At 32.9% G+C, this 21,364-nt stretch overlaps 1 protein-coding gene across 1 annotated transcript in view; it reads left to right on the top strand.

Annotated features, from left to right (window-relative positions):
* Positions 1–9,217, top strand: part of LOC123527841 (transmembrane protein 26-like) — a 92,021-nt gene extending 82,804 nt beyond the window's left edge. Inside the window, exons 2-5 of the mRNA XM_045307534.2 lie at positions 3,213–3,305; positions 4,509–4,608; positions 6,283–6,486; positions 6,892–9,217. Of these exons, the coding sequence (XP_045163469.2) occupies positions 3,213–3,305; positions 4,509–4,608; positions 6,283–6,486; positions 6,892–7,554 (1,060 nt within the window). The 3' untranslated portion in view covers positions 7,555–9,217. The remainder of the gene's footprint in view (positions 1–3,212; positions 3,306–4,508; positions 4,609–6,282; positions 6,487–6,891) is intronic.
* Positions 9,218–21,364: the final 12,147 nt, after the last annotated feature.

Raw genomic sequence — 21,364 nt, forward strand, 5'->3', positions numbered from 1 at the left:
ACGTTAAATTCAGTATTTTTCAAGAACTGGCAAAAGATTTACGAGTTTTATTAATATACAATATGTTATAGTTTTATAAATGATATAAAATTTGAGTGTATACAAAGTAATTCTAGCATAAAAACTACTTTTTTACTTGATCCGCCCATGTATTAACAGGAGAAAAATCGTGTTCAAACAAGGCAATTCACGTGCTGTTAATACATGACTTTTATTGCCCCTAAAGTGGCATATTACACACTTTTTTCCACTTAGGTAATGTGAGACTTTTTTATTTCGATTAAACGAAATCATTTCGTTTAAACGAAATCATTTCGTTAAAACGAAATAACTATTTCGTTTAAACAAAATCAAATAAAAATGATTTTGTTTAAACGAAATGATTTTGTTTAATCGAAATATTTATTTCGTTTAAACGAAATAAAAAAAAGTCTCACATTACCTAAGTGGAAAAAAAGTGTGTAATATGTCACTTTTAAGGGGCACCGTAAAAAGATGCAATCTAATCCATAGTACTTTTTGCTGTATCAGTTACCGAACCTTAACGCACTACCCCCAAAAATGCAAAAATCCGCCCCTTGTTTACACGCCTTTTAGGGGTCGGAGACGCTCCATTTTTTTGTTGATAGCCGTGAATGTATAACAACTGCCTGTAACTTGTGCAATTGCTTGGTTTTTATGGATCATTTTAATACTTTTTGTACGTATCCGTCGAAATGCGTTTATCTAATATCGCGAAGAATTTGGATAAAATATTTGAAACCTTTTCACTACGTTCGTACTCATCCGTACTCTACATATGTCCGTACTCAAAATAATTCGATTGTGAAGTTATTACTTTTGAAATAGTGTTCTTTTTTACCACATTTTTAAGTGATATGCAAAAATATGGATACTTTTATGTTTGTAATAATGACAGATATAAATAATCGGTTAAAAACCTTCAGTACATGTTTTTGAAGTGTTGTTGATTTCTTGGCCCTGGTTATGAATACATGTGTATTTAAAACATGTTTATCGTTTCCGGAATCGTAAAGTCATCACATATGAAAACAATGCATTTAGGTGTCGTGTATTTTTTTATGCAAGAATAGCGAAAATACACGTTTGTTTTCTGTATCAACGTTTGCAGAAGCCCTTGGGATATGGTTGTAACCTCGACCTTCGGTCTCGATCACAAAATATCCCGCGAGCTTCTGGAGATGGTAATACACAAAAGAAAAACGTGTATTATATCTACATTGTGTAAAAAGTAGAAGGCAACTTTGTATCAACGTAAGTTCGATCTTCTAGGTTCTTTTAAGGAACATTTCAGTATAAGTTTGATATGAAAGCCGTCTCGTTTAAATAGCAACATAAAACAAAATGGCAGATTTTAATATACTAAGGTATTTGTTTGAACGGCTTTCTTTTCTTCTGTAAAACAAGTTCTCTATATTTACAAATATATTATCATTTTATTAATAATATAAACAACATAATATTGTTATTTCCAAATCTGACAAGTAATTGTCTGACTGTCTGTCTGCCTGTCTGTCTCATTACAACTGTGAAATTCTCTGTTTTGTAATTGTCTTGAAAAATAAACGTGAAAGAAAACATGCTGACATCAACATTTGAAAGACACAAAAGTAATGTAGACGACTTGCCATCAATTTCATTTGTATATCACATAACTTCTTTTATACTATACATGTTCTAACTAGCTTCAAATGATATCTTTCCAACAAGAATTGATTTTGATGCTAACTAGTTAAGCCTAAGGTTCAGGGAAAACTGTCACACATCAGCTAAAGTAAACAGTCTGTTCTCGGTGAGGAAGTTTTCGACATTTTGTTGGAAAAAAATGCTGACTGCTCAAATTCAGTGCAATCATGTGAGAAAATTCAAAAAATCAAAACAGACTTGTCTGTCAAAGACAAAATGCTCACAACGATAAGAAAAAAAAAACTCGCAAGAACAATAGCATCCCCAAATAACCTGTATTTACTTCTATAATTCCACTTTTTATTGAAGCAAAATATAAACACAACATGAGGTATAACCTCATAAATATATCAATACAGTAGAACATCTGCTTTTTGTTTTTTGTGTGTAAACAAGTTTATTTACAAAAAAATGGAGTATTTAGCTTTAATGGAAGACTGCAACCATTTACTTCAATCATCAGAAAGTTAATGATTATCTCCTCTTTCCAGCAACTTGTTGACCTGTACATTTAAAGCAAAATAGGTTACAAATTGTTGATTTGAAGCTTTTGAGTACTGGTTATTTTGGATGATGTTGCCTTAATAAATAAATACTATTAGGAAAAGAAAAGTCTGTCCACATTACGGAACACATTTTATTCAAATTCAGCTTAGAGCTATCATCGTAATTTGTATAGGTCAGTCTCAAAACTTCACTACGTAGCGATTTGTCTCATACTACGTCCCATACCCCTGTGCTGTTTCGTTGATAATCAACTCCAAATTATTCAATATCGTTTATTGATATTATCAGCTTTTGTTCATATTTGTTTAAAGATCTCTTAACAACTAAACTATCGAGATATGAGTGAGATATGCTTAGAGTGTCTGTTATATTTTTTCTTCAAATGTATGTGTAAAAAGCTGAAACTAACTCATAAACTTAATTTTTGAGTTCTTGGCGTATCAAAATCAGTTGACCTTTACTTAAATAGGTACAGCACTGGTGTAATTCATGCGTAGTCTTTGAAGTAGTGCTGCTTCTAAAAGGAAAATGTTTGTCATAATAATACGCCGCTGAGATTCAGCTGGTTTACGGCATGCTGGTGGTAATACCCAGGCGCCCGCCCATGCCTGAAACTGTACCCGCAGCGGCACATGGGGTCTATCCTCTACCATCAAAGACTAATAATGTTGTCGTATATTTATATAGTTTATAGGTGTGACTTAAGACTCAACAAATTATTGTATTTGCTTTATTGCTAATGATAGTGAGATTCATTTCAACTAAATCAACATATAACATACAAATACAACGGCATTAATAGTTCATCCTATATGTATTTAGTTAGCATTATAGAATACTTAAATGTGTCAGTACAGTTTATTTCAAAACTTTTAACAGTGTGTGTGTGTTTCCTTGCAATGCGGTATGCCTGCTTATTTTTCCCTACAGCTACAAATTTACCGTCCTATGCAATATGTGCAAGCTAAAGTCTAACCAGTTTATTTCGTCTTTTTCAGGTTTTGTCCCAGTGTGTTTTTCTACTTAGGCAGTGTGGTGCCGGCTATATGGTTCCTAGAGTTGCATGAAATGGAACAAAGAATTGAGCTTAGGTAAACTAGACTTATTCCTTTGGATAATGATGTAATGTCTTAAGTCTTAGACTAAATATACTATGCACAAAATGAGCGCAATTTAATGACACACTGCAATGACTCCGGAAAAGAAAATGCCACATTGAAAGAACGAAAGTGCTCATACACTACTTTAAACTGATATAGGGTTTGTTGTAATCACATGTACACCAGCTGAGTAAATCTTTATCTAAACAAACAATTAATGCAGTATTATCAACATAGATGTAACAAACAGAAATATATTAAAGTAAAACGGGAACAGAGCAAGGCGTTACCTTGAAAAAATCAGTAGCAAAACCGACACTGGGGAGAGTGAACTACTTTATTTGCATTAAACCTCATTCTGTAATCTCCACCATATTCCTGTAATAGACAGAATAAATAAAATACTCCCTAAACACCCGTAATAGTAGAATCTTTTAAAAACTTGAGATAAATTTGTGTAAATTACACAACACAAACTTAACAAGGCACAAGCAATTGTTTTGCGATCATGTGTATTTTTGACAAAGTGGTTGTTGACATCTATGTTCATAATAAAAGGGAAAATTGATAATGAGTCTATTTTCATGCTAACAGACTGTTTGACAGTTCTATCCAATCTAATATAAGTTACTTTACAGTCGATATATTTGCTGTTGATTCATTTGACAGCGCCAATGAACTTGTTAGGATAAATATATCAGCAATGTAATTGAATGTATTAAATACAGCACAAATCAAACGTAAAGCCTTCAATTATAGTAATGACATAGACTGAGACGTTTCACAGAAATTGTATTTTCCTTACACATTTCGATATTTGACCAGTTGCAAAACGGTCGTAGAAACAATCTTGCGAGCCTGCCTATTTAGAACCTTGCTTTTCATGGTAAGAATGCAGCTTTGCATTTTCCCCACCCCTTTCTCTACCCCATCTCCATTTTTTCCAATTTTGTATCTTTCACAAAAGTACTATATTCTTGGGTTTTGAAGGAATCTATATGTTTTATTCTTTCACTATAATAATAGGTAGTATTTGTAGCGGGACTAGTTTAAGAATTCTGACTATTGCTGGGTCCTGTGCTTTTAGGAATTCTTACCTTTATCTTTTAGTTCAGGATATAATATTTTGAACTTCAATCTCTACATATTTTCTTTTTGTTCTGTTTAATTTTATTTCTTCGTGGATTTTTTCAGACTTCAACAAACGAATGCAAATGCCACGAATGTTACTATAGAGAGAACACAAGGCAACGTAACAAAGGAATCACTAAATCTTAACCTTGACGATTTTGGGGTAAGTGTTGTGTATATATAGACCTTACCAATAATATGAACAAAGGTCCAGCTCTTTTCACAGAATATGGTCATTATTGTTGTGATCAACAGCTATGCCCATACCGAAAATGTTTGATTTGTAAAAACCTTCACTTAAAAACTTAAGGTTTCCCATACCCGTATTATTACAATTATTTTCATTTAGTGAATAAATTGAAAAATATTGCACATGCAGTTTGACAGAAAAAAATACAACTTGATGAAATAAAATTGTCTCCGTGGCCAAGTGGTTAAGGTCGCTGACTTCAAATTAGTTGTCTCTCACTGATGAGGATTCGAGTGTCACTCGGGTCGTTGAATTCTTCATGTGAGGGAGCCATCAGCTGGCTTACAGAAGGTCGTTGGTTCTACCCGGGGGTGTCCGCCCGTGATGAAATAATTCACGGAGGGACAGCTGGGGTCTTCCTCCATCGTCAAAGCTGGAAAGTTGCCATATGACCTAAAATTGTGTTTCGGTGTCACGTTAAACCCAACAACCAAAACAAATTTAATGAAAGAAAACTCAGATATTTTTCTTTACTCTTTACTTTTTAGAACATTTTAAGGCAAATATGAACATTCTCCTTACCCTTTTATTTTATGATTTTTATTGTTTTTTTTTAACTAAATGTTACTTATTCTGTAGATCTATATTCGTAAAATAGAATACAGAAGGAATTAACCAGATTACAATTTCAACAATTCTCGTAAAAATACGAATTCTGTAGTAAACCAGGTTTTGCAACTTGTTTATTTATATACAGTTAGATCATATCCAAGTTACAGAAGAACAACTGTGAATTGATACCGTGAATGCAAAACATCCGTATTTTGACTTTCCGGTCAAGGCCTTCATCTTTGGAGTGGTGCTCAGTGAGACCAACAGATTACAAACTAAATATTACAATTCATTTTAACCTTTAAATAAATTCAACCGCGACTTAGCTTTTCCATTTAATACGATCTTTACGGAAAAATGCGTTCTGGAATCCATGTTTGCCTGGTGTGATCATTTTCAAGTGAATGGTAACATCTTATCATGTTAGTTTGATAAAGTTGACAATAAAAAATGGTTGAAATGTAATGATACAACAAAATGTTTGTACCGTAAATGAGGTAAAATAACAAAATTAAAATCAAAACATTTATAGTTTATACGTATTTTAGGTAATAGAATGCACCACAAAAACATTCTATATCTAAAAGAAATGGAATAAGCGAGTTCTTTGCTATTAAATAAATTCCGTGACATTTGTATAAAATATACTGTTATTTATCAAGTTGTAAATATCAGAGAAAAAGTGTTACAACATGAGATAACTAATATAATTATACTAAGCTTTACCAGAATATTCGACGTTAATTATTACAATCACATCCATATAGAGTGCAGGTTTGCTTTACAGGTCGTTTAAGATATCTTCTTGTTTATTTCGGTTACCTAGTTTGTCTCAGTACTTTGTGGGGTTTTTTCATTCGAGATATTTGTATAAATATACCTTAATGAATTTTTGTTCGATGTAGCAAGCAAAAAGTGTCATAGTACTGGAAAGAATTGTTACTCAACAATTTTCTTGTCAGTTTAAATATATAATATAATATATCATTGTGTGCTTACCTGTATAAGAATTATGACCTATTTCTTTAATTTCAGCTCAGTATTTCCATTCCCATAGCATTCAGTGCTGATTTATGGTTGCGAGTTTTGGAACAATTTCTCTTGTTGATGCTAATAGTTGGTCGGTGGATCCTGCCCAAAGGTTCTATATCACACGATCAGTTGTCTCAGCTACTGCTTGTGTATGTAGGCACTGCAGCAGATATTGTAGAATTTTACGAGGCTTTCAGCGAGGATGAGGTGAGCCGTCTGTTTATTATGGTTGGTGATAGGGAGAGACGAAAGTATAAAATTGATCTTATAGATGCTGTGATGTTTTAGTGTTTTTGCTGGTTATAAATGCATGCTTATATGATAAAAAATAAGAGAATTGGAAAAAAATGTTTTTAATTAAAACGTATCTACACACATAATTTGATTGATGATATTTCGAGAGGGTAAAAGGCTCCGTGAAATTAATGTCTTGTCTAGATCAATGAAACGGACTTCTTTATTACAAATCACAAAATTCTTACAACTTGATACAAAATTTAAAATTTATTCATCGCTCTTTCAACTCAATGCATGCAAATAAACTGAAATTACAGTTATTTATGTTTATGTTATTTTGTCTTTTTTTTACCATATTGTTTTCTACAATTTTAGGTAAAGTATAACAGGCTATTGTGCTACATAATATTGGGAATATGGTCCTTGAGTTTACTACAGTTTACAATGGTGTTAACTGCTTCTAAAGCGAGACGAGACCAAGTTGGCCTACCAATGCAAAGAAATGAATTTGAGGAAGATGTCGGATGCTGTAATCCGGAGTTGTACGGCATCCTGACGTCAATTTTGTTACAAGACCTTCCATTTTTATGTGTACGTTTGATGTTGATCTTTTGGTACCATGTTGTTTCCTACACAAACATGTTCTTCACCTCTAAGAACTCACTTGTTATTATACTACTTATTTATCGCCTTATAGTGGTTCATACAGAGGCAAGGAAAAAGCGGCGTAAGCAAAGGGAGTCAGTTATCTCCCTACCTTTATATGAACTACATGCAAACGGACACAAGCACAACGGTAAGCACTTGGGTAAACAGCTTCGTAATAAAGATAGGTCTAGAAGCACACCGAGTGTGTACCAAGGCTCAGACTCTTCTCTTCCAAGACATATTAAGAAAAGGGGACTTCAACAGGCTAAACACTGTCATAGCGTCTCTAGCTTGGCGGCTATTCCGACAATTTCTTCAGAAACCAGCATGAAAACAATGACCAAAGACCGGAGAAAAAGCTTAACACCGACAGAAAGAAACAAACTTTAACACCGTTTAGTGTAATTAGCAATATGAAGCCAGCATCAAAATTCATTGAATATAAGACTTTTGAACTGTAATGTTGTTTTATATAGAGATAACTTTGTTTGACTTGAACTGGATAGTTTAAAACGAAAACGTTTGATAGGCAAACCGTTTTCACTTAAACCATATCGAATCTTCACGCCGATGGACCCAGTGCATAATTAGAGCTTTTTATTTCATATCATCTTGCAATATTCCAAAAGCTTTTACAAAAGGTATGTTAGGAACTACAACATTTATTTAGCCTCGAACAAACATTTTCATATACATTACGTATTCGTTTCCTTTGTGTACAGTGCACACACTTAACCAATTGTGCACAATTCACATGTTTAAATTCAATAGACATTCACTTTAATTATTGACATATGTTTGCTTCGGCTTTTCTTGTCCTTCCTAGAGGACATTTGATTATACATTTCTTTTTTATTAATTAGTTATACTTTCCACAAATTATTTGACGTCAGATTTTACGTAGAAAATCACGTTATAATCCCTTCTCCTTACGTGTGATACATGATAGTCGGATTTATATGGGGTTTTTATTTGTCATTGTGAAAGTATGTGTTTAGACCAAAATGACACTGTGAACATAGCATATACCAAGTATTGACAAAATCGTGTCATTCATGGGCAAATTAAATTTAACATTAAAATCAACATGATCATATATGTATTCATGTCATAGTTTATCTAAATATATTTAAAGGGATACATATGTAAAAGTGTGGACAGACAATAAGAACCTTTAAATAATTGTTGTAAACATATTTCTCACATTTTACTGATATGCTTACTAAAATAATTTTTTAATCTGACCTACGTATGATAAGTTTGGATCAACAAAGTTTGATTATAAGATGTTTGACTGGACAATTTATCATGTTTTATTTTGCAACTTCACACTTGGTCATGTAGCGATTACCAGAGCAAGATTTAATGAGATTAAACAACCTTCTTTTGTTTTCTTTAATTTATTGAGTAAAATAGAACAAATTTGTCCTGGATCTATTTCCTGGCAAAGAAACCCAGTTATCCCTTTAAACATATTTATACAATATGAATTTCCGAGAACGTCATATTATTGATACATTGACCACCATGTACGAGCATTATAATTTTTCGTAGTTAACTTTGTAGGGAGGACACCATTTGATTGTGCTAAATTTCCATATTTAGAGTTTGTAATTTCATTTACGCGCACCTATGTGAATTGTTGCTGATAGTAATGCCTTTTTATTAGATTGTTTTGTTGTTTCTGTTTCAATAACTATGACAGAATTTAGGACATAAAGATAGTTTTTCAGCTTTTTATGATAGAGGAAGGCTCATTTACGTCTCCAAGCATTATTTCAGTAGATACTTTGGTTTGATCTCATGGAGATGAGGGGCACGTGAGCGTTACCTCTATGACAAGGAGGCCCGGGAATTGTTGTTTTTAAAAAATACAAAACTGTTTTCGTATGTGAATCTTGGTCTTAAGATGCATTTATTTTCATACTTCATTCATTACATTGTGTGGAAATCATTACCTGGTCCGTCAAAATCGTGTTTTCAAAATCTCATTCCTGTTTTTTATGTTTGTTTTCTCGTGTGAAAATAAAATCATTACTTTTTGACCAAAGTTTAAACATGTTTGTGGTTGTTATTTCTACTCCCCTTTGATATATTTAGTATATTAGCATCACTTTCTATTTTCAAAACAATGGAATACAAAGTTCATTAGAAATGATATGGCAGTCACTGATCCCATCGCCCTAGGGGTACATTAAGGTAGTGGACTCGTAACGACAATCGTAACGAGTCGTTGTTTGCTCGGGCAATATCTAGGGCCGAAGAATGCCGAGTTGACAGACGAAAATGTGAAATCACAAGGAAATTGCCGAGTTGACAGACGAAAATCTGAAATCACAAGGATATTGCAGGGTTGACAGACGAAAAGTGAAATCACACGGAAACTACCGAGTGCCACTGCAAATTAATTACGTTAAACAAGATTCAAAACTTGCATTTATTTTTTTATACAACTTTTATTGTGTTAGACAAAAAAACATTTGCAGTTTTTACTGTCACAGAACTACAGGTGAAATCGAAAGAATACGAATTGAAAATAATGGGAAATTATTTTGACAAATATTCTTGATTAAGATGTATATAGATAGCCATAGGAACGCAAAGATACAAGCTCCACCTTAATGAAATTTATAGAGTCTTGAAACTTCGAAGAACTATTTGTTAATTTTACAAGTAAGATATAATAACTTCACGGCATGGCGCAAAGCATATGGTGTTTCACAGGTAAAATTAGATTAAATCGGTATTTTGAAAATCATAAAATAAAATGAAAACTTGTTTTACGCGTAAAATTGAAATATATATAACTTACTTTTACATTCGCCCTATTTTTTTCCATTGAAAATTATGACGTTCATTTCGCATGAACAGCAAAAGTAAAGACGCGAAAGTTACGTCAACGCTGCTGAGAGATATCCGACCGCTGTTTTGACGACGTCCGCGTATAGTAATGGAGAACGTTTCTTAGATGATGTCGACGTTGTTCCGTCTGGTGAACAGAATGGCCGGTAAGCTGATTTTAATATTGAATGTCACAACAAAATATATTCAATCTATAATAGTATCTTGTTTATAAATGGAAAGGAAATATAATGTAATAATGTAATCGGCAAATTAAACATGAATCGCTAGCGCGATTCGTGGATTTGCCTATCCTATTCTGTCGTTCATTTAGCATGAACACCGGAAAAAATCATTTCATTTCTCAAGTGAATACCAGTAGTCAAAGTACATATCTATTAAGGCAATATTTGTATTTTTCAAACACGTGAACGTCTCAGAAAAGGCCCGTACATTTCTTGAGCGTTTTATATGCACATTTTAACAACTATAAGAAAATTCCCGGTAAAGAAAATAATTAGTGCATATTACATTTAGACTTAACCGATTGTTGCCACAACATTTTGTACATCAAAGACATTGTATAGGCCCTTGATTCAACCAGACTCTCTTTGAAAGACGGAAGAGGGTTTGATCTAGTGCTTTCAGTGGGTAAGAAGAAAAACAATAACAAACAATTCGTCCTTGAACTTTGACCTAGTGGCTTGGGTAATGCACACTGTATGTTTTATTGATGAAGCTAACAGTTGATGTAACTTTCATGGAAATCCTTCAAGAAGACTAGAATCTATGGTTCAGACATAAAATAAAGCTATTTGGTCATATGGTTTAGCTTGGTGTTGTACAAATAGAAAGAATTGATAGTACATGAAAATAGTTACATAAAACACGAATACTTGACGTTGAGAAATCGCTTCCAAGACCAAGAAGTTTTATCCAATTTGCCGAAGTTTTTGCTTTCATATTTGTTACAATCATCTTATTTAACACGGAATGATGAATCACTCTATCTGAAATGGAGTGTTATGTAATACATATACCATATTTATATAAGATTCATACGGCGGCTACAAGTAATTAAGATGGGTAAAAGTATCTCAAAGGAGAAAGTGCGATTTTGCCTACATTGATCGTTAATAAAACTGCCAACATTTGAAATTCCCCCCAAGAAAGGCTGAGGTATTGATATGTACACGATCATTTATCTGTTTAAAATGATGGGGGGTTTATGGCATTTATGACATTTCCTGGATTTTGTCTATGGGCATACACTTTTAATTTCAATTGTTGAAACTGCATTATATACTTTTACAAATACACTTATTTTAGGATATGTCACCATGTTCGTCTTCAAGGTATGGACAGGATAAGTGCATGGCCATTTTGTAAGAAACGGTCATAACTGGTCCTTGTGCAAAATCGCTTAAAATAAATGTGAACTGTAAATGAAAGGCTTTTTTGCAGTTTTATTATAGATATTTTCAAAATTCAGTACCATTCAGTCTTTAAAATTGCCTCACAGTTAATATGGAATTAAACATGATTGTCTCAAAAAATAACTCTTGATACTGCTTATGTTATTACAATTCAATAACAATCCATTGGATTATGTAAACTATAAAAAACGGTTGAATTCGTCGTAAGTTACATCTTTGACAATAATATGTTAAACGATACATCATCATTGAAATGCCGTTGTTTGTGATACTTGAACAGTAGTTCTGGTTGATTAGAAAATATCATATTCCTAGTATGTGAAATGGTGCGTAGAGTTTATAAAAATGTCTTGTGCCTTTAATTTCAATCACGTGTTTGCGCTATCCAATACATAAACAGTGTATGTGGAGCATCAATTGGTTTAAGGCGGAAAGCTAAGCGTGTACCGAAGCACTTCAGACAGGCCAAGGTGTTAAACTCTTTGACTTTGAATCACTCACCGGTGTGTGTTTGAAACCTCGCCTTTTGGTAGGAATTCTTCCATGTGCAGAAGCCATCCATTTGGATCTCTGAATGTCGGCGATTCTACCCATGTGACCGCCCATACCTACAACAGTGTCATTACGGGTCAACCTCGATCACAAGAAAACGCTGAAAAAAAATTGTCATATGAACAAAATTGTGTCTGTGTGACGCCAAACTAAACAAAAGTAAAAACAAATAAAACTAAGCATATTGTGTAACAAGAAAAGGTTTGGATTGACCTTGACAAACATTATGAAATGCCCGGAATCAATACAAACATAAGGTAGATTGACGGAACTGTTATGCAACGTCACAGGGTGTTAAAGCTACATACATTAATTGTGGTCTATTGTCACGGGGATGATTTAGCAATGATCATGCAATTAATGAATAATTAATACAACAGAATAATGATTCATTATACTGGGTTATTGGAACCCAAATAAAACGAAAAAGGACTGAATCATCATTTGAACTTTTTACACTAGATCTATTTCATTAAAATATGTAACGAAATCCTTTGAAAACACAGAATTCAATCAAGAAGAACAATATAAGACTCGGTTTGATTAAGTCTGTCCATGAAACGTAATGAAATGTGCAACACCACTCGAGCCCCACCAGCACTGGCTTAAGTGTAACTCTAATACCCAGAAACATTGAATGATCTTTATGATCCCAAACGACCAGAAAATATAAGAATATTGAGTCAAAGGACGGGGAGATTTTTTGCTTTTAATGGGCGAGAAATATCACAACACTAAGTGAAAGGTGTGTTCGAATTTAATGCAATACAAATAATTACAAAAATACAGACTTAACCGAGCCTGCTATTATTCTTCTTGGTTGCGTTCTTTGCCTCCAAAGGATCTTTTTACAGATTTTATTAACTATCAAAACAGTAATCTTTCTGTGCCATATGGCCGCTGTAAAAAGTCTCCCCGTACTTGGATTCAGTGTTGTTATATATATTCTGGTCCTTTGGGATCATGGAGTCCATTCAACATATTTGTAATAGGGTCCCACTTAAGCCGGAGGTGTTGCACATTTCATTACCTGTTATGAACAGACTCAATCAAACCGAGTCTGCTATTATTCTTCTTGATTGCGTTCTTTGCTTGCAAAGGATTTGTTTACCGATTTTATTAACATGATATTTGTAATATTGATTACATATGTACATTGCTTAGATGATAACTCGAGAAATGCTGAAAAGGGTCGACTTAGATATTTCAGAATTTTTAAATCCGTTTTTACGTATATAAAATGAGTTATATTTTATAAATAAGCCTTCTTGTAACGAAAGAACAAAGGAAAGAAACATCCACCTTTTTAGCTACTTAAGAATGTTCAGGGGTCTGTTATAAGCATAAACGAATTTCGAGTAGTTTCGTAAGTGCTGCCACACTTTCTGTTTCAAAGATGTGTTGATTAAGTTATGGTGATTGGATTTACAGATTGTATTTCCCATCAATCACGTGTCGGTTAGGCTAAATATATATATCAAAATTGTTTGCCTCTCAATAACAGTCACAGCAAAATATACAATGACATCTTTGGTTTATGGATAATGGTAGAAAATTAACAGCAACAGAAGAAAGCCATGTTGATGCTTGCTTTTAGTAACTGTTAATATATTTTTAGCAATTATTGGTTTCATTTCTTTAAGACGATAAGTGCTTGAAAATCATTTTTTTCTTCCAAACAATACGAGAAGCAAGGACAATAATCAAAGCAGTCCCCTTTTAACCTTAAATACACAACCCTATAGAATAAACAATGTATATAAGCAGCAATATAATGGTGTATACGAAATAGTTAGATTATAAAATTATTGTACGTCAAGCAGAAATTTCTGTGAGAAATAATTATATCTATGAATTACTAGTATATGAGATCTTGCAGAAATGTCGAGTTCCGTTTTTATTTTTTAAGAGTTCTACATATTTGTCATAATCAATCAATTTGAGTTTTAATGGCTGCTTTCCTCTTATCTTGAAAATGCCTACTTATTGGATTCATGAAATCGATCACTGTGTTTTATCATTGTCGTTGGTGTTTTTACCCAAACCTCCTGAAAATAAATGGCATGCATCTTTGTTGGCGAATATAATAGGACAAAGAAACTTATTATAATCCTTTTAATGTAACAAATACTGAAAAAAGTCTTTCTTTAAGTTTAAGGGCATTTAAAGTTGCATATCCAAATCGATAATAAACAGTTAACATAAGTGGTATGACTTTTTGTATTTTAATAAAAAGTTATTATAAAAGAAAGCATTTACATTATACTAATTAATTAAGTCTAAATATGATGACATCTTAAAGTTGATTCAAATCACTCTCTATCATGTATCAGTACTGTTGTCATTTTAGGTGGTATAGTTGTGATCCCATTTGGGAACGAACCAATGATCTCCTTGTTCATCGACTGGCGTCTTTTCCACTAGGTCCACGTTCCCCTAAAGAAGAATGCATTTAATTATATCATATTGCACAAACAAAATGTATCGTTTAAGATTATTTTAGTTCATGTTTACAACTTTAATATTTTAAAATAAATCCTGAAAGTTTTAATTCTAAAGTATATAAGAATTAAATCCAAATGGAAAGTAATTAAGTTGATAAATTTGAACATCGTTTTGAAATAACGAGAGCTCTTTTTGAATATTTTATCTTATGTATACGAGTACTTAAACCAAGTCAAAATGCTTTTAAAATGGTTTCTAAGAGTAGTGAATTATAAAATCACCTTAAGTACTAGTTACGCCTTCTTTTAAAAGATCTTTTAATAAATCAAATGCCTAAATAGATAAAAGTCGGAATTACAGATTAAGGATGCTTGAATATTAAAACACTTCAAAGCTAATTGATTTTAATTTAAATGATTGACATTCATGGCTTTTGAATGTGTTTTATGCTATAAAGGTACTTCATACAAACCTATAGCTATAGAATGTAACTATCTATATATAACGACACAGACACAGCACTTATGAATGGACCAACCTAAAAGAATGATCTAGAAGATAATGTTTTGTTGCAGTTTTTCTATTTAAATTGTGCGTTCACTTTCCATTCAACGGACTATATAGTAATATACCAATAGAAGTAATTGTTGTTTGTTTCATATAAAGGGGCCTCCGTGGCCGAGGGGTTAAGGTCCCTGACTTCAAATCACTTGCCCCTCATCGATGTGGGTTCGAGCCTCACTTGGGGCGTTGAATTCTTCATGTGAGGAGGCCATCCAGCTGGCTTACGGAAGGTCGGTGGTTCTACCCAGGTGCCCGCTCGTGATGAAATAATGCACGGAGGGGCACCTGGGGTCTCCCTCCACCATTAAAGCTGGAAAGTCGCCATATGACCTATCATGTGTCGGTGCGACGTTAAATCCAAAAAAAAATAAGTTTCATATAAAATTCAGTCCCTACATTAATTTTATATGCGTTAATTGAATTTAAACCAAAAGATCGTGCAGGTTGGCTCATTTAAGAAAAATAGGACTTCGTTGTATTTCACATAGTGAATATGAAGTGCACAGAAGAAATCTAAATTTCAGATATTTACAAATGTCATTTTTTAATGTTATTTTTCGTCAAGTATATTAGGTACAATGGTGCCAGATATAAACAACATCTTAATTTCTTATAGCCTTAATTTCAATCAAGATTTTTGCTCTCAGACTCATGTTTACAAACAATGTAAGTGTAGCATTGATCAATCTTTTCGGAAAGCTATTCGAAGCACTTGCCGATGAGATACTTTTATCCACCAAGAAGTAGGATACATTTCTTCAGGGTTTGTTGTTTTCATATGACATGGTATAACTGATCCTTGTGATATGACCTCCGTGATCAAGCGGTTGAGGTTATTCAAATCACTTGCTTCTCACCGAATTGGGTTCCAGTCTCACTCCAGGCGTTCTACAGCCATACATCTGGCTACCGGAAGGTCGGTGGTGCCCGCCCGTGATGAAATATTGCAAGGAGTGGCACCTGGGATATTCCTCCACCATCAAAGCTGAAAAAATGCCATATAATATATAATTGTATCGGTGCATCGTTAAATCGTTAAATATCATAGTTGTTGTAGTTATAACAACAACTATGGTTAAACTGCCTTTATAGAATATTGAAGTATGCTATATTTTTGGCCAGCATATTGTTTTGACAGGCACATATCTAACAGGTCTGCAACACATTACCTAACAGGTCTGCATTAAGATTTTCAGAATTGTCCGAGATAAGAAAGCCGTTGAATGATCGCAATGAAAGTGTAGCTGTTATTGAATAACTATCCAACGTAACAGGGTGTCCCATCGTTTGATAAATTATTTGACTTAAAGCAAATGCGATTATTCTATTGTCATTGGTGCAATTTGATAGCGATCATTAATAAACAATTAAAGTATTGGACCCCTAATAGTAATGTTTAAAACATGGCATTTGCTTGGTATATTCTTAGAGTTGACCATGTTTCGCACTGTGTTACAAATTTTAAACAACTTTTACCGTGCCGTTTTTTGTAAGTTTTGTATAATTTATGGTATTTCCTCAAGCTCAAATAGAGACAAATTTCAATGTGATGACACTATCGAAAACGTTTGCAAAGAATTATTACAACAGTAATTTTGATAAAAGTAACATCAAACTATTGTTAAACAATTATAAAACACAAAATAAAACTGTAAATATCATTTTTTCTAGGGTGTCTCAAGAAAACAGATTTAATGAGACAGAATTCCAGCTCCAACATTGAAAAATTAGGGCCGAATCCTGTTGGTCTGTTTTGAATTCTGCTCACTTCATTCAAAAATAACCTTGGGGCATAAGTAAAACCTACCTGCATTTCTTCCACAATATGTAATCTAAAGAATGAAGGCAAAATAGAGAACTTTTACCGCATGTAACTCAGTATTTTTAAAGATGTCTAACTCTACCCCTCCTGATTCAGAGGTAAATTCACTTTGAACAGCAAGAAACCGCTCATAAAATTAATTTTTTCCACTTTTGTACAATACATCCATAACAAGTCTTGAAAGAAGTAAATACTTACTAGAAATAAAGGAAAATACGGGAAAAAAATGTTGGTCCCAATGAGGCTTGAACCTACGCCCCCTGAAAATTGCAGTCAAAGTAGGTTTATGGCAGGAAATGAATACTCTTCAAAAAGGAGGTACTCTATTACGGGTCCAAAACCTTAATACATCAGATTGTGTATATATAACTAGGTTATAATGAATATTCACATTACATTATTGAGATATGATGCTATTTTGAAATGTGTACATTAAACAAACGGACGTTTGATATCAATTAAATTCTTAAATGCATCTGATTACAAACAATTATATGTGGACTCGAAAACTGTCGAACTCTATTTAGAGTATTGTCGGAAAATCCAATGACATAGATCCAAACATAACACTCCCAACCAAATTCTTATGGAATTAGAATGTATGCATATGTAGATTATAGACATATACACATAAATACATAGCCTATGTAAAACATGTAATAACAGAAAACCAAACAGATAATGGTGTACAATGTGAAACCACATTGGAATCATCAATGTGTAAAGTGGTCGATAGTACACTAAATCCCGTTGTTGACTTAACAATGCTCAAATGTAATTGGACAGTATAAATAAAAGTTGTCCTCATCAGGTGAATCTCTAACGTAAGAAATGGTAATAGAATTTAAACGCGTTAAAGCCCCACTATTAGTATTTTAAAAAAGCTCTCATGTGTTTATAGGCTGCTCAATCGCCATAGAAAAAAAGGAAGAAATTGACGACAATGTTAAATATGGCAAGAAAAGTGTCTGGTAGTTTTACATACATTTGTACAATATCTTATCGTCAGTAGTTTCTACTGCAAAATTCTTTTTCCAAGATGTGTTGATAAATATATGGTTATTGGATTTACAGACTGTATTTATCATCAAAAATGTGTCGGTTAGGCTGAATGTATATCGAGAATGTTTGCCTGTCAATATCAATCAAACTAGAGTAATTCTAGCATCATAGAATAAGACATCACAGGTTTGTGAATACATTTGGAGAAAAACATAAATATAAAAGTAGAAGTAGAAACTTGATGCTAGAAATTATTTGCAATGAGTGTCTGTAATATTTGTTTTCATTCTTTTTCGAATTCGAATAATAATTTTAATTGGATAATGATACATGTTTTAAATAGTTTTTACACTTTTTAGACACCGTACCATGTACCAAGTTTTTGTATTAAACATTTAAGTGTAATCTCACATTTTGAAATTAGTAGCATTTTAAGCACACTGGATGAACTGACAATGGCCGCAACTGATAAAGAAAAACTAAATAGAGTTTCAGCAAAGAAAAAAATAACTTCTAAACAAAGAATCTAAATTTTGTGTCTTTTAATATCGAATTAATTTTTCATTAAACAGATAAATATAAATCGAAACTTACTCTACGGAGCTTAATATTTTATTATTTTATTCAACTTCTTTAAATGAATTTAATATGATAAGCCCTATATATAAATAATTCAAACTAAGTTTAAGTCAGTTCAATTTGCTTAAAAGGCAATTTTGCAAAGCTATTTTTCAATATCTGTGGATGTATCGATGAGTGATTCTACATTATTAATATCCTAGCCCATTTAAGCTCATTGAAATAAAATGACATACCATTTTAATGTAAATAATAATAAGCAACTTGTTTTGTTATGTTTTTGTTTGGTTTTGCATCCATCGACACAATTTAGGTCATATTTTGATTGCAGAGAAAGATCCAATTTGCTCTTTAGCGGCTAGAACCACCGACCTTCTGAAAGTCAGCATTATGGTTCACATGAAACTTTTACTCTTTAAGCAAGATTTCAACCCACTGAAGTGAGGGACAAATGACAGGAAGTCGGCGACATTAATCACTTTTCCGCTGAGGACCCTATAATAGGACAAACCTGTTACCATTCTTCCGAACAGAATTGCAAGTATAGACACCACGAGGGGAAAATACTTAAATGTACTTATTTATTTACAATGATATTCTTTCTATCTGTCGTAAAACCTGAACCATTTTTATATTGGACCATGTATTTACGATATGGTTATATGACGGATACTTTTGTTTCATCTTTTATTTTCATTTTAGGCTTAAATGTGTTTCTCTTATTTCCAACAATGTTAATGAGCCGTCAAAACGCAGTGTATTCTCAATATAGTAGCAGCTCGAAGCTTACACATGTTATTCTTACGAAGACATAATAACATTTTGGCAATGGCTATACACAAAAGTGTTATTAAAATTCCGAGCTAATTTACGTCCCTTTCAATAACACGTGTTTAACAGAAATCCTATATCGCGCATCGAAGCACATTAGCAACTGCTTGTTTTTCCACTTTGCTCTTGCAAATATTATTAAATAACGCACAAGATTCATATTTATATTTACAATGTATAAGAAGCAGTTTAGGTTAGATAAATTTTCTATTCCAAGTAAATAAAAAATGAAGTGTAATATTGTATTTAATTGAGGCGTATTGCAAAAACATAAACAGTTTTATGAATGTATTTGTGGTGTATGATGATACTGTTCAAGAAATAAGACAATATGTTTAAGAATGTATAGTAATATCTTAGAACATTATAACATCATATATTTAGAAAAGTCATTGTTCTGCTTACGTCTAAATACGTTTATATCTCGATAAATACATCACAAAACAATTTGTAATGTAATTCGATATCTAATAAGATATCAGCATTAAAGGTTTTGTGTTTACCTGTTCTAAAATAAAAATAAATCTTATTATGTAATCTTATTTATGTAACAGCTGATTACTCTGATATTTGTTTATTTATTTTTTATCAAAATAAGAGATCATGGTTACATCTAAGAGATTCATAGCATACTTTAGTTGATTTATATTGCAAAAAATATCGAATTAAAGTGGTCTTCAGCCTGCATGTAATTTCAAACATTTTCAATTACTTGGCCTACTCTTTGGTACAGATGTGTCATACGACAAGGAAAATGTGCAATCAGTCCGGGACTCGAACCCGGGACCCCTCGCTTACAGTGTGGGTACTCTATTGACTGAGCTAATCGGCTGCCTGACACATCTTCTCCACCACCTTTACAAAGTCCGTACCGTGACATACACCCCCACAAATTGGAAACTTGTCTTCGAGTTCCGAAGGTACATAATATTGCATGCGTCGTAAGACTGACGAAGCAAGCATGTTACGGTCCCACTTTGTGCGCCATATGTCTCAGTGTGGGAAAAATGTGCAGCGAGACTGTCCCGATGCTCTCCGGCAGCCTACATACTTTCTCTCCGTTTTAATGTTCAAATTCTATTCTGGGACACATGATACACAGAAAATGGAATTCAGTTCACAGTCTTACACTACAATTCCAGTAAAATGTTTGAACTTTAATTAGCCTGAAAATCAAAGTTAAGGTGACAATGACAGAATACTATTGTTGAAAACATCTGAGCAAAGTAAAATGTATTTGTCGCTGTGGTTTTTAGTTAATTGGTTATTGTTATTTTTAAATTTAAGTATGTCCTTATGTCATCGAGCTGAATGCTAAAAAATATGTTTTAATCAACCGAGGTGGATGTGTTTATTCATAACAATTTAACTTGACTTGTCAATTAAAATTTAAATTAATGATTCAACACCTGACGTCCGCACACGCTTCTGTTTGCTTGTTGTTCGTATTCATGTTTTGTAAATCTGGATTGCAATATTTACTTTAAGCACATGCCTCTTAATTCTGATTACATTCTCCTTTAAGAACACGGAGTTTAAGCACGTGTAGTTTCTGTTTAGCTAAATTCTTTATCTGATTAAACAATTAACTAAATTGCATTTCTTAAAAAAAACGCCATGAAATAACCATGCCCTATAGATCAATTATGAAACGCTTTTGATGTCAGAATTCTGTATCATATTCTTTTATTTTTTTAACAATCATAGATAACCAATATGTTCTGCTTAAACAAACTAAAACACTGACTAGCACTAACAGTGCAGGCCTTCTAAGTCATAACTTGATTCCAAAGGGAATGTATCAATAAGCTCTATTTAACTTGAAAGGTATAAAACATTTGCAAAATAACTTACGTGGACACTGCGATCATAATAGCTGTTTCGCAAATCTCGTTCTAACCAGGATAAAAAAGGAAGACAAGTCCTAACTTCAGATGTAGCATGTGTATTACTTAGGATAGATAAGACAGTCAATTTTGTCAAATGATCATATATTTTATTTGAAACTGTGGTATATCAATGCGATTGCTATGATCTTGTTTACTTTTACTCATTCCAGAAGTGCTTAAGAGTAGCAAGCTTCTGAACAATATTGATCAATCACAGAGCAGTTTCAGCATCACTTTCC

Source organism: Mercenaria mercenaria, chromosome 14 (assembly GCF_021730395.1).
Source record: "Mercenaria mercenaria strain notata chromosome 14, MADL_Memer_1, whole genome shotgun sequence".
NCBI lineage: Eukaryota > Metazoa > Mollusca > Bivalvia > Venerida > Veneridae > Mercenaria > Mercenaria mercenaria.